This window comes from Trichomycterus rosablanca, chromosome 22, assembly GCF_030014385.1.
Source record: "Trichomycterus rosablanca isolate fTriRos1 chromosome 22, fTriRos1.hap1, whole genome shotgun sequence".
NCBI classification, from domain to species: domain Eukaryota; kingdom Metazoa; phylum Chordata; class Actinopteri; order Siluriformes; family Trichomycteridae; genus Trichomycterus; species Trichomycterus rosablanca.
This window is the reverse complement of record NC_086009.1, coordinates 14,272,314-14,286,868: the sequence shown is the minus strand read 5'-3', so window position 1 is coordinate 14,286,868 and position 14,555 is coordinate 14,272,314. Positions and strand designations below refer to the sequence as shown.

Genomic DNA, 14,555 nt, shown 5'->3' with positions numbered 1-14,555 from the left:
ACAGTTGTAGTAGTGGGAGCAGTGTCTTAGGCTTTACATTCCATGCATGTCATAGTGGCCTGTGTTTTTGGGTGTGAGGTCCCTCATGAGTTCCCTTGGCCCGGCCTTTCTTAACAGCTGTCCACTACGGTTGGCATTTAATCAGAATGTCACTGTACTTTCAATACACAGGACTGACATGGATCGGGCTCCGTTTAGAGTTTAGGGCGCATTCACGTGTGGCTGTACTGTTGTTTTCTATGTGTAAATCCTTGTTTCTACACTCACTGTCCATTTTATCAGCTCCACTTACCATATAGAAGCACTTTGTAGTTCTACAATTACTGACTGTAGTCCATCTGTTTCTCTGCATGCTTTTTAGCCCCCTTTCATGCTGTTCTTCAATGGTCAGGACCCCCACAGAGCAGGTATTATTTAGGTGGAGGATCATTCTGAGCACTGCAGTGACACTGACATGGTGGTGGTGTGTTAGTGTGTGTTGTGCTGGTATGAGTGGATCAGACACAGCAATGCTGCTGGAGTGTTTAAACACCTCACTGTCACTGCTGGACTGAGAAAAGTCCACCAACCAAAAATTACCAGCCAACAGCAGCCCGTGGGCAGCGTCCTGTGCCCACTGACGAAGGTCTAGAAGATGAGCAACTCAAACAGCAGCAATAGATGAGCGATCGTCTCTGACTTTACATCTATAAGGTGGACCAACTAGGTAGGAGAGTGGACAGTGAGTGGACTGCTGTGTCTGATCCACTCATACCAGCACAACACACACTAACACACCACCACCATGTCAGTGTCACTGCAGTGCTGAGAATGATCCACCACCTAAATAATACCTGCTCTGTAGTGGTCCTGTGGTGGTCCTGACCATTGAAGAACAGGGTGAAAGCAGGCTAAGGTTTGCATGTTCTCCCTGTGTCTGCGTAAGTTTCCTGGGTTCTCCCTTGATATCAAACTCCTGGGTATTCCTGCCTTGTGGCTAAAAACCTTGTGATTCAGCTAACATTATTTAGAATAATAGGAATGCTATATTTGCTATATACAGTGTATCTCAAAAGTGAGTACACCCCTCACATTTCTGCAAATATTTCATTATATCTTTTCATGGGACAACACTATGGAAATGAAACTTGGATATAACTTAGAGTAGTCAGTGTACAACTTGTATAGCAGTGTAGATTTACTGTCTTCTGAAAATAACTCAACACACAGCCATTAATGTCTAAATAGCTGGCAACATAAGTGAGTACACCCCACAGTGAACATGTCCAAATTGTGCCCAAATGTGTCGTTGTCCCTCCCTGGTGTCATGTGTCAAGGTCCCAGGTGTAAATGGGGAGCAGGGCTGTTAAATTTGGTGTTTTGGGTACAATTCTCTCATACTGGCCACTGGATATTCAACATGGCACCTCATGGCAAAGAACTCTCTGAGGATGTGAGAAATAGAATTGTTGCTCTCCACAAAGATGGCCTGGGCTATAAGAAGATTGCTAACACCCTGAAACTGAGCTACAGCATGGTGGCCAAGGTCATACAGCGGTTTTCCAGGACAGGTTCCACTCGGAACAGGCTTCGCCAGGGTCGACCAAAGAAGTTGAGTCCACGTGTTCGGCGTCATATCCAGAGGTTGGCTTTAAAAAATAGACACATGAGTGCTGCCAGCATTGCTGCAGAGGTTGAAGACGTGGGAGGTCAGCCTGTCAGTGCTCAGACCATACGCCGCACACTGCATCAACTCGGTCTGCATGGTCGTCATCCCAGAAGGAAGCTGACGCACAAGAAAGCCCGCAAACAGTTTGCTGAAGACAAGCAGTCCAAGAACATGGATTACTGGAATGCCCTGTGGTCTGACGAGACCAAGATAAACTTGTTTGGCTCAGATGGTGTCCAGCATGTGTGGCGGCGCCCTGGTGAGAAGTACCAAGACAACTGTATCTTGCCTACAGTCAAGCATGGTGGTGGTAGCATCATGGTCTTGGGCTGCATGAGTGTTGCTGGCACTGGGGAGCTGCAGTTCATTGAGGGAAACATGAATTCCAACATGTACTGTGACATTCTGAAACAGAGCATGATCCCCTCCCTTCGAAAACTGGCCTCATGGCAGTTTTCCAACAGGATAACGACCCCAAACACAACCTCCAAGATGACAACTGCCTTGCTGAGGAAGCTGAAGGTAAAGGTGATGGACTAAACCCAATTGAGCACCTGTGGCGCATCCTCAAGTGGAAGGTGGAGGAGTTCAAGGTGTCTAACATCCACCAGCTCCGTGATGTCATCATGGAGGAGTGGAAGAGGATTCCAGTAGCGACCTGTGCAGCTCTGGTGAATTCCATGCCCAGGAGGGTTAAGGCAGTGCTGGATAATAATGGTGGTCACACAAAATATTGACACTTTGGGCACAATTTGGACATGTTCACTGTGGGGTGTACTCACTTATGTTGCCAGCCATTTAGACATTAATGGCTGTGTGTTGAGTTATTTTCAGAAGACAGTAAATCTACACTGCTATACAAGTTGTACACTGACTACTCTTAGTTATATCCAAGTTTCATGTCTATAGTGTTGTCCCATGAAAAGATATAATAAAATATTTGCAGAAATGTGAGGGGTGTACTCACTTTTGTGATACACTGTATATATGGTTTTAATTTTTGACAAATGTTTATAATTTAAATCATTTACTGATATTATTATTTTTTATATTATAATCAGTGTGATCCACTTTTCTAAACTATCTCAGAAGTCATTTTTAGAATTTGAAATACCGTATCTGTACCGATAAGTCAAAGCGGCCCTGGCTTCTCTCCCTTACGACAACGGAAGCCGTCTCAGCCCGGGCCGCTCTCTTCTCCTAAACTGGTCTTTCGCCTGGCAGCCAAGAAACCTGACCCACAGGAACAACCCCGAGCCTCCAGACCAGTCCGATCGCTTGCTCTTTTATTTTTAAATTGTTGTGACACAGCATCTAGTTTACTCCATTAAACAGGGCTTTCCTTATTTGGTCCAGTCCCTCGGGTGCAGTAAAACAAGCCGTGCGGAAAGAGAATGCTGCCCCTTGGTGGCTGCCGTCTTGTAAGGCACGCACGAGCTGTCAGTCCGGACACCCTCGACACGTGCACGACGTGCATTTTTGGCGATTGATCTAGCCGGCGGAGACGCAACCTAATGTCTTAATTGTAATGTGTCGTGCAGGGGGACCTGAGGAGCTACGTCGCCCAGCACGCCTGGCTGTACAGAAACGGAGAGCTGCTGCAGCTGCAGAAGATGGCTTGCGAGATCGCTGCTGGACTTACTCACATGCACAAGCACAACTTCCTGCACAGGTTTGCTTTCAGTATTCCATACAGTCAGCTCCTTAATTCTTGGGACTCTTGGAAAAGCTATCCACATTTACATTTTCAGCATTTAGCAGATGCTTTTAATCCTCAGAGACTTACAGTTGAGACAGTATACAGTCTATGCAATTGAGGATTAAGAGCCTTGCTTAAGGGCCCAACAGTGGCAACCTGGCAGTGGCGGGGCTTGAACCAACAACCTTCTGATTACTATTCAAGTACCTTATCCACTTGGGGTAAAGGTACTAAGACATTAATAGACATTTACTTGTTCCACTGCATTTGGTATTTGGTCTGACTTTATCTATAGAACAGCACAGAGTCTTCTCCTATAATTTTCCTTTTATGGCATCCATAATATAATGTCTAAGCAATTGAGGGTTAAGAGCCTTGCTCAAGGGCCCAACAGTGGCAACCTGGTAGTGGTGGGGCTTGAACCGGTGACCTTACAATTACTAGTCCAGTACCTTAACCACTAGACTACAACACACTGATGTCTGAATGTCTGGGGTAATTTGGTGTGTTGCCTCATATTTATTCCCCAGTAAAACAAAGACTTATTACACCAGCCCACCATTGCCTGGACCCGGGTTCGAATTTTAGCTGTGCTGCCGGTCGCCTGAGCGCATACATACACAAATGGCCGAATTTGACGGGGAGGGGGTTAACGCAAGCCCTGTATAGAGTATTAGAGTGTTCCTGCCCTGTACCCAGTTTTTCCCAGTGGAACCCGGACCATGTTGACAGCTTAAGCCTCAACACTTAAAGATGCTGGAAGAAAATAATGTGAAACAGGCTTAAGTCATATTTTGTTAATAGAAAAGCTCAAGTGCTGCCAGTTTTTTGACAGATGATGGAAAAGAGGTTACCGGAATTTAAAAATTGGTTTTACTTCAATTTAAATTGCTCTGTTTATGTCATATATATAAATATATTGATCAGGTGGTTCTCACCAGATGTCGCATTGGACTCGCACATTTAACTCACTCATTTCTTGTAAGGGGGGAAGCTACCTCACTCTGTCATACTTGCCAAATACCCATTTTTATCAAACATTTATATTATATTTATATATATTTATACAGTTGTACCTTGAAACTCAACTTCAGTTGGTTCTGGGAGTGGCGTTGAGTTTAAAAGGTGTTGAATTTCAAGATATTTTTTTCCATAAGGATGTATGGGAAACCTGTTAATGCGTTCCATGGTCCCATAGACTTGCATATATTTTAGGCTTATGTAAAATAATGGGGTTTTTAACACGTGTACACAAATATAATCTAAAAACACTGAAATAGAAAGCTGATGATTCGTACAATTTCTCAGAACCTCGAGCTGTAAAACAAGTTTAAAAGTGAAACAGGAGGAAAATCCAGCTAAACACAGATGCATGTGGAGCTTTCAGAGTGAATCTGACTGTTATTCCACACAAATGCAGATTCGTCTCATATTCGCACTTTGATGACGTTCTATCGCACCGCTTAGGCCGAGCGCTGAACAAAGCAACCGTTCAAACAAACTGAACATGTTGAGGTTAAGGGAAACGTTGAGTTTAAGGGCGTTGAGTTTCAAAGATTTTGAGTTTAGGGGACGTTGAGTTACAAGGTACTACTGTATTATATTTATTTAGAGGACACTTGTATCCAAAGCGACTTACAGCTGTGGCAGTGTACATGTACTCAAGGGCACTGAGCAACACTATTAACCTGGCAGTGGTAGGACTTGAACCAACAACCTTCCGATTACTAGTCCAGTACTTTAACCACTTGGCTTCAACTGCCCTACAAACAGATATGCAGATCCATAATGTGATGTACCGTTTTGCCTTTTAGCAGACGCTTTTATCCAAGCAACTTACAGTACTGTGACAGTATACTGTCTGAGCAATTGAGGGTTAAGCGCCTTGTTAAAGGGCCAAACAGTGTCCACCAGGCAGGGCTTGAACCAGCAACCTTTTGATAACTAGTACAGTACTTTAACTGCTAGGCTAAAACTGCCCGTTTACTGACCAAATGCCCTAAATAGTAACCAATCCAAAATAGAAAGAACATACTAAAACAACATTTAATAAGGGCTATAGACTTACCTACCCTACAAAATACCTACCCTTCCTGCCATGAATAAAACCATTGTGTAAACACAGCGTAAAACATCTAAACAAATTAATAAATAAAATAATTGTTAAATAAATTAATAACCTTTGTCATCCATCTTTACCAAGGGTGTCAGTAATCCTGGAGCTGACTGTATATTCACTCACTGCTATGTATAGTGTTGTTACTACACTGAAACTAATTAGAAAAGGAGGTCATTATGAGAGTGAGTAATAAAGGTCTGGACACTCCGATGGAGGTCAGGAACTTCAGAGATGGCTTGTTGTGCCAGGTCGTAAGTCTACACAATTAAGTCACTCATCAGTCACCATGTCACCACGTGCGGCTTTGGATTTTACAGGTTCCTGCCAAATCCACTCAGATTTTTATCACTACTCGCCCATATCCAAAAAAGGAAATCTTCATTAAAGGCATCTTTTCGTCCCCGGATTTACCCAGCCGTCGCCGGGTGTCCGGTGGAACTCTCTCTCTCGCATGCTCGGAACACATGGAGGGGAGTCTAATTACACGGCTCGCGGGGATTGCTGGGTGTCGACTGTCAGCCGGCACAGAGATATGATGATTCTGCCATTCGAGTGTAAAAGGATCCACTTAATATTTAGGGGTGTATGTGAGCAGGCAGACTTGAACTGTTTTCAAGTTTAAAATGACATTACTTAACGTCCAGAGATTTACAGCAATGGAAATTACTGTAGCTTTTCGTTTTTGGGGTTTCCTAGGTTGATTTATGGCATGACGTCAGCTTGCCACCCCCACGTGTACTGGGCCGTTCCGCCCAATTGGTGCCATTGTATGTATAAATGTGTGTGAAAAATAACTAAAATGTATTTTTTTAATTGAGCAACGTGTCCTGCACATTGATGTAATTGCAAATACATAGGATATATAACTTAGTATGGTAAAAAAGACTCCCTATAACACTAAAATAATAATTATAATAACATAAAAATTATATATATTTTAATATACTATATAACACTTCATTTTACAATAATAAAAAAAAAAAAATAGTATAAAGGCATTTTTAGACATTTGTGATAATTTATTAAAAATCAAAATGTTAAATATCGTATGTACACAAGTGTGCACACCCTTTCATATGGCACCCAAAAGTGAGCTGAGGTGCATTTCGTTTTCACTGATACTGTTTGGGATGTCCACCTGTGGTAAATTCAATTGATTGGACATGATTGGGGATTGCCAACACCTGCCTATATAAGGTCCCACAGTTGACAGTGCATATCGGAGCAAAGTCCAAGCCACGTCTGGAGGAAACCAGGGCTCACCCGGTTAATGCCATCCCTACAGTAAAGCATGGCGGTAGCAGCATCAGGATGTGGGTTTTTCATCAGCAGCGGGACCGGAGCGAGTAGTCCTGATAGAGGGAAAGATGAATGCAGCTAAGTACGCCGAGATCCTTGAAGAAAAATTGCTCCAGAGAGCTCTGGATCTTAGACTGGGGCGAAGGTTTACCTTCCGACGTGACAACGAGCCGAAGCACACAGCCAGGAGAACAAAGAAGTGGCTTTGGAGAAAGTCTGTGAATGTCCTTGAGGGGCCCAGACCTGAATCGAATCCAATCCAACATCTGTGGAAGGAGCTGAAAATGCCTGTGTATCGGCGCTCCCCATTCAACCTGACGGATCTTGCAAGGATACGCCAAGAGGAATGGGCAAAAATGTCCAGAAACAAGTGTGCCAAGCTCATGGCTTCTTTCCCAAGATGCCTTAAAGCTGTAATTGCTGCCAAAGGTGCATCAGCCAAGTATTAGGCTAAGGGTGTGTACAGATACTGTATGTAACCTGTAAATAAACTATCTTTTTTGATAAATTACTAGTCTGTGCCCAGTGTTCTTATGCTTTTATGTATTTACTAATTCTATGTGCAGGAACCCTGGCCTGGCTCCATTTCTCAATGACCGGCTTCACATCCGTATCATTCTCGCGTGCCAAAGGGCAGGGTACAGTGTCGAAAATATCAGTACATTTATCTTGCGACCGTTTCAGCGAGCCTGACAGAAGCCTTCAGCTGTACAAGAAAGACCACTAGTGTCAGCGATGTACCGGCTTCAGGGGTAAAAGAGGAACATGCATTTAAAGAAGGTGCCAGTGGCCGAGTGTAATCAGAGCCACGCTCATCATCGGCGTCCAGCCTAAATGAGCCACCATGTGTCTCGCTGCCTTTTGGGAGCACCGCTTGTTTCTCACTGGGAGCTATAGTTGTATCCAGAAGTATTTATCTCACTAAATGGTGCAGTATTTGAAGTAGTCGAAGGATATTTTGTTAATACGGCCATGAATGTTGCTGATCTTAACCTACTGCTAGTTCCTTTGATCTAATGTTGGGTTATGGCATGATTACACCATTGGGAACTCGATAACGAATGTTCATTTGCTTCAGCTGTGATGTGGTATATAAACACCACCCAGAGGTGTCTTGCAACCATGCCACAAAATCTAAGACACACAATATTTCAAAGACCTTAAACATTTTTAGAAACACCATTGGTCCGGAAGGCCCAAACTTATGGCGCCATACAATTTCTCACCCTGCGCTCTGACCACAGCTTTCAATTTGGTTGTACTGTACATCTGTATATGAATATATGATGAATAAAGGCATTCTATTACCTCATTATACAGGTAATTTCTGCAGAATACTGCCCTGAAGTGCATATTGTGTTAAGAAAAGATTAGAGAAAATATTAAAACATACACACAAGCCATTTAGAATAATAAATAAGTTCAAAAAAAAAAAAATAACACCACTTAGGTGGCCCAGCGGTAACACCAGAACACCAGAGCTGGGTCCTCGAATACATCGTATTGAGTCTCGGCTCTGCCTGCCGTCTGGGCTGAGCGACCACATGAACATCGATTGGCCTGTTGTTCAGATAGGGGTGGGATATTAAAGCCGGATAGGGTCTCTCTCACGACTAATGCAATTACGACCTCTGCTGGCTGATTGATGGCGCCTGCACAGAGACGGGGAAAAGAGTGCTGTCGGGGTGTGTGTCTCCATACACGGTTCTGATCCGCATTGCACTCATCAAAGTGTAGGTGACAAAATGCCTACGTCTGCTGCCCCCTTCGTTTTCCTCAATCAGAGCGGGGATCGGCACTGGTGGAGAGGAAGCATGACGCAGTGGGGAACGTAAAAAGGGGAGAAAAAGCATAAACAAAATATTAAAAAATTTAATGAAATAATTGTTGGATAAATTGATAATCGTTAGGTGCAGCCCTATTTATCATCGCATAGTCTTTGTGCCACCATGTATAAAAAAAAACAAAAGGTTTCTTTCTGAAATGCATCAATTGCATCGTTTTTTCCCCCCTTTTTCTCCCCCTATAGTGCGTCCAATTGTCCAATTTGCATCGTTCTTCCTCTCTGTGTATGCCGAACCCTGCCCTGACTGAGGTGATCGAAGCTAACCCACATCCCCTCTGACATATGAGCAGCAGCCGGATGCATTTTTGCCACCCACACATTGATGAGTTTTGTGCCACCTAGCGTTGCATGCGGAGAGACACACCCTAAGGGCACTCCTCCTCATCTCTGTGCAGGCGCCTCTAATCAGCCGGCAGAGGTCGTAATCGCATTCTGACAGAGAGACACCCACATCCGGCTCTTTGTCCCGCCCCCCAACTGAACAACAGGCCAATCGTTGCTCGTACAGCCACTCAGCCTCGAGCCGGCAAGGCAGAGCTGGATTCGATACGATGTACTCGAAATCCAGCTCTGGTTGCAGCGCCACCTGAGCGGCTCTTTTTTCCCCATCTTGACACTTTCTGTTCAGGAGAGCTTGAGATTTCAGAGCTTTGGGCTATCAGTTGGAAGCTTGTTGGTTCAAATCCAGGCTCTGCTACGCAGCCACTGTCGGACCCTTGAGCAAGGCTCTAACGCTGTCTGCTCCAGGGGTGCAGTACAATGGCTAAGGCTCTAACCCCAGCTTCCAGACACAAGTATATGCATTAATGACAAATTAAGGTGTTCTTGTTCTTCTTTAAATGTGCACTTTTGTTTTTCATTTCCAGTGATTTGGCATTGAGAAACTGCTATCTTACAACAGACATGACTGTCAAAATAGGAGACTACGGTATCGGCCCTTCAAGGTTCAAAGTGAGTACGCTTGATTGATTATACAGCTCATTACAGCTTTTTTTTTATTTTCTTAGTTCTCAGATTAAGTGCTTAGTAAGTTGGTGGGGTTTTAATCGTCTTTTGAAGACAGTGAGAGACTCAGATGTTTGGACAGACTGGGGAAGTTTATTCCACCACTTGGGTACAAGTACAGAAGAGAAGAGCCTTGATACATGTCTTTCCCGAGTTCTGGGTGGAGGATCAAGGCGAGGGAGACTAGTGGCTTGGAGGTTGCCTGATACAGAGCGGGATTTAATTAGTCCCCTAAGGCAGGGGTTTTCAACCTTTTTGGACATGCGCCCCCCTTCGTGTGCCAACCACGGACTTGCGCCCCCCACTTTTCGAAAAGTACATCAATTACTAAGTTCGTTAGGTCAGGATTCTCTGCTTCGTCTGACAGAAAACGTTTAGCTTCACAGACAGAACGAGTCTGAGTCGGTTACCGCTCTGTGGTATAATTAAGCCTGAGCTTTTTAAGGTAAGCGAGTCACACAGAATGTTCTGTAGTAGCCAGACATTAATTAATAACAGTAAAAACGAAGAGATGACTGAGAAAAGAAACTTACACTTTTATTTATATGAATCGACTCCTGATTCACTTATATCGATACTGTGAACAGAGCATCTCTTAAAGACACACACAGACGCTATAACAGCAGTCATTGCTTTTGTCACCGGGTTATCTTCACTGTTAGCCCTAGGTTTTTTCAGACTGAACTGAATAACATTATTCGTGCGTGGTCAGTGAGACTAATCAAACATGTCTCCTGTGAAACATGAATTGCTTTAGTTTTAGAAGTAAAAAAATCTCGTAATGCCACGCCCCCTGGTCAGGCACTCGGGCCCTTCCCCCCAGACAGGTACACAGGTTGAAAACCCCTGCTCTAAGGTAGCTTGGGACTGGGGAAGTGAAGAGAATGCAGCAGTGGGGTGATGTGGCAGTGCTTTTTGAATCAGTTGCAGGGGTTTAATAGTGGACATGTGCAGGAATGAGACGGAAGGTGGCGGAAATGTGCAGTTGCGAAGACTCGAGGTGGTGCAGGTGTATGAGTATACATACTCAGGGTTGAGCGTACAAGTAATTAAGAGTGCAAGCAGAGTTGAATGAGTGGCGTAGGAGGCAGGAGTGATTTACCATACAAGCGTATCTGCGAGTGTAAAAGGGAGAGTTTAGAAGACAGTAGTGAGTCCTGCTATTTGGCATGGCTTGAAGGCAGCAGTACTGACCAACAGACAGGAGAGGATGCTGGATAGGGCCGAGATGAAGCTGCTACGATTCTTGGGAGTGACCAGGATGGTTTATTAGAGAGACTTACACTGTGTTCCAAATTATTATGCAAAAAGTGTTTAGGAGTGATAAGGTAAGAATTTTTTTGTTTGTCAGTTAAACTCATTAATGGTGATGTGTGTCAGGGCTCTTTATATCACTGAAAGCAATTGCAGACACCTGTGCTAATTAGTTTGGCAGGTGTGTCCAATTAAAGGCAAGACTACTTAAGAAGGCTGTCCCACATTATTAAGCAGCCTACATTTTCAGCCAAAATGGGAAAGAAAAAGGATGTGTCGGCTGCTGAGAAGCAACAAATTGTGGAGTGTTTAGGTCAAGGCATGACTACAATCAACATTGCCAAGACACTTCATCGTGATCATCGCACAATCAAGAAGTATGTAGCTGATTCAGAGCACACACGTGTGCGTGCTGATAAGGGAAAATTGAGGACTCTTTCCAACAGGCAATTCCGTCAGGTTAAAAGAGCAGCTGCAAAAATGCCTTGTCATAGCAGCAGACAAGTTTTTGAAACTGCTGGTGCCTCCAACGTCCCCCGAACAACAAGATGCAGGGTCCTTCAGAGGTTTGCAGCTGTGCGTAAGCCATCCTGTCGACCTCCTCTATCCACTGCACACAAGCAGAAACGGCTCCAGTGGGCCAAACAATACATGAAGACTGACTTCAAAACTGTTTTGTTCACCGATGAGTGCCGTGCAACGCTCGATGGTCCAGATGGATGGAGTGGAATTGGCTGGTTGATGGACACCCCATGCAAACAAGGCTACAGCGCCAACAAGGAGGAGGTGGAGTAATGTTTTGGGCTGGAATCATGGGGAGAGAGATTGTCGGCCCCTTTAGGATCCCTGAAGGGGTAAAGATGACCTCCATAATGTATGTGGAGTTTCTCAAACAGCACTTCCTGCCATGGTTCAAGAAGAAGAACCGTGCATTCCGCAGCAAGATCATTTTCATGCATGATAATGCACCGTCTCATGCTGCAAAGAACACATCTGCATCTCTGGCTGCTATGGGCATAAAAGGGGACAAACTTATGGTGTGGCCCCCATGCTCCCCTGACCTCAACCCCATTGAGAACCTCTGGAGCATCATCAAAAGGAGTGTCTATGATGGCGGGAGGCAGTTCACATCTAAGCAACAGCTCTGGGAGGGTATTCTGTCCTCATGCAAAACAATTGAAGCAGATACCATCCAAAACCTGACAAATTCAATGGACGAGAGAGTTCAGAAGCTCCTTTCGAACAAGGGGTCCTATGTGCAAATGTAACATCACCTAGAATAAAGTTTTGACTTGAAAACTGTTTGATTTCAGTTTGTAATAACCTGCTAATGCTTATAATTTCACAAATGACCATTTTTTTGTTCTTTATAAAAATGAAAAGGTTAAACTCTGCTGTGCATAATAATTTGGAACATGCATTTTGAGTGCATTTTGAGTGTTTTATTTTTTTTTAAATATACTGTTATCATTGGCAGTTTGTTCAAAAACCTTTCAATTGTACTCTAATAGTTGATGACTGGAAAATTACAATGACTGCAATTCATATAGGTAATTTTGGAAAATCTGAGAAAATATTATTTGCATAATAATTTGGAACACAGTGTATTTAGGAAGGCGAGATCGACATGGTTTGAGCATGTGCAGATGAGGAATGAGAGTTGCTAATTTACTTGAACAATTTTTATAAGAACTACTAAATGACTAAATGACCTGTGTATGTGTGATGAATTTTCTTCCCAGGAGGATTATATCACTACAGAGGAGGACCAGTGTGTAGCGTTGCGCTGGCTTCCGCCCGAGCTAGTCGGTGAGCTGCATGGAGGTGTGATAACATCAGAACAGACTAAACCCAGTAACGTTTGGTAGGTTTTTTTTCCAAATACACACCATGTATTAGAACTAATAGATTAATAGATTATCTTTAATTTATGTAACATATCAGGGATGGAAATGGTGGTGGGGGTATCTGCGTCCCCTCCAATTTAATTGCAAAAACAACTATCATTTTTAAAGACTCTTATACTGTGCCATCTACAGGCCATTCTTGGTATTTACAGTCCCAAGACAGTATGTTTGGTTGCACCTTTGGCTTCCCACTCAGGAATCACACTTCAGAAATACTACTGTTTATTGCCCCCCATCCCCAACATTAACATTAACACCACCTCCTTGTTTCTACACTCACTGTCCATTTTATCAGCTCCACTTACTATATAGAAGCAGTTCTACAATTACTGACTGTAGTCCATCTGTTTCTCTACATACTTTTTTAACCTGCTTTCACCCTGTTCTTTAATGGTCAGGACCCCCATAGCACCACCACAGAACAGGTATTATTTAGGTGGTGGATCATTCTCAGCACTGCAGTGACAATGACATGGTGGTGGTGTGTTAGTGTGTGTTGTGCTGGTATGAGTGGATCAGACACAGCAGCGTTGCTGGAGTTTTTGCATACCGTGTCCACTCACTGTCCACTCTATTAGACACTCCTACCTAGTTGGTCCACCTTGTAGATGTTAAGTCAGAGACGATCACTCATCTATTGCTGCTGTTTGAGTTGGTCATCTTTGAGATCTTCATCAGTGGTCACCGGATGCTGCCCACGGGGCGCTGTTGGCTGGATATTTTTTGGTTGGTGGACTATTCTCAGTCCAGCAGTGACAGTGAGGTGTTTAAACATTCCATCAGTGCTGCTGTGTCTGATCCACTCATACCAGCACAACACACACTAACACACCACCACCATGTCAGTGTCACTGCAGTGCTGAGATTATCCACCACCTAAATAATACCTGCTCTGAGGTGGTACTGTGAGATTCCTGACCATTGAAGAACAGCATGAAAGGGGACTTAACAAAGCATGCAGAGAAACAGATGGACTGCAGTCAGTAATTGTAGGACTACAAAGTGCTCCTATATGGTAAGTGGAGCTGATAAAATGGACAGTGAGTGTAGAAACAAGGAGGTGGTTTTAATGGTATGCCTGATCGGTGTATATAATAAATCCTTTTTTCTCATGTTTAATGGTATTATTTACTGTGGGTTTGGGTGGCGCAGTCATAAAGTATGCTAGCCCACTATTGCTGATCTCAGTGGTGCAACAGGTCAGTTGGGCGTCATGACTATAAACGATTGGCTAATCATCATTAGGAGGTGCGCTTGGAGGTGCGCCCATCCTCCTTTCACCCAGGGAGGATGGGTCCCTACTAAGTCTGGTTCCTCTCAAGGTTTCGTCCTGTAATTTTAAGGTAGTTTTTCCTTGCCACTGTCTCCCTCGGCTTGCTCAACACTGTTTTTTTGGTCTGTCGGTCCTGAATTCTGTGAAGTTGCCTTGAGACAATGCACTTGTCAATGCGCTCTTAGTGCCGGTCCATAGCCCAGATCTATAAAATAGCAGGGTTGCATCAGGAAGGGCATTCGGAGCGGGTATGTGGACCATTAAGATGAGAGTTTTGTCTTTTCAGGGCATTGGGTGTGACCTTGTGGGAGCTCTTTGAGGCAGGAGCGCAACCCTATACGCATCTAACAGATAAAGAGGTCCTGCACCATGTGATCAGAGATCAACAAATCAAACTCCTTAAGCCTCACTTAGATCTCCCTTACTCGGAACGATGGTAAGTGGATGTTGGGAGTCCATGAAGGCACCGTGCAGTTGTTATTCCTGTTTTGGTGTTTAATTTTAC

General features: G+C 43.9%; 1 protein-coding gene across 4 annotated transcripts in view; it reads left to right on the top strand.

Moving 5' to 3' along the window:
* lmtk2 (lemur tyrosine kinase 2) overlaps positions 1 to 14,555 on the top strand; it is a 59,968-nt gene that overhangs the window by 33,922 nt on the left and 11,491 nt on the right. For all 4 annotated transcript variants that reach the window (XR_010007321.1, XR_010007320.1, XM_062984829.1 and 1 more), the window contains exons 7-10: positions 3,190 to 3,320; positions 9,478 to 9,562; positions 12,613 to 12,734; positions 14,337 to 14,486. Coding sequence is in view for 2 of the 4 variants with exons in the window: in XM_062984829.1 (XP_062840899.1) it covers positions 3,190 to 3,320; positions 9,478 to 9,562; positions 12,613 to 12,734; positions 14,337 to 14,486 (488 nt within the window). In the remaining 2 variants the exon portion in view is untranslated. The remainder of the gene's footprint in view (positions 1 to 3,189; positions 3,321 to 9,477; positions 9,563 to 12,612; positions 12,735 to 14,336; positions 14,487 to 14,555) is intronic.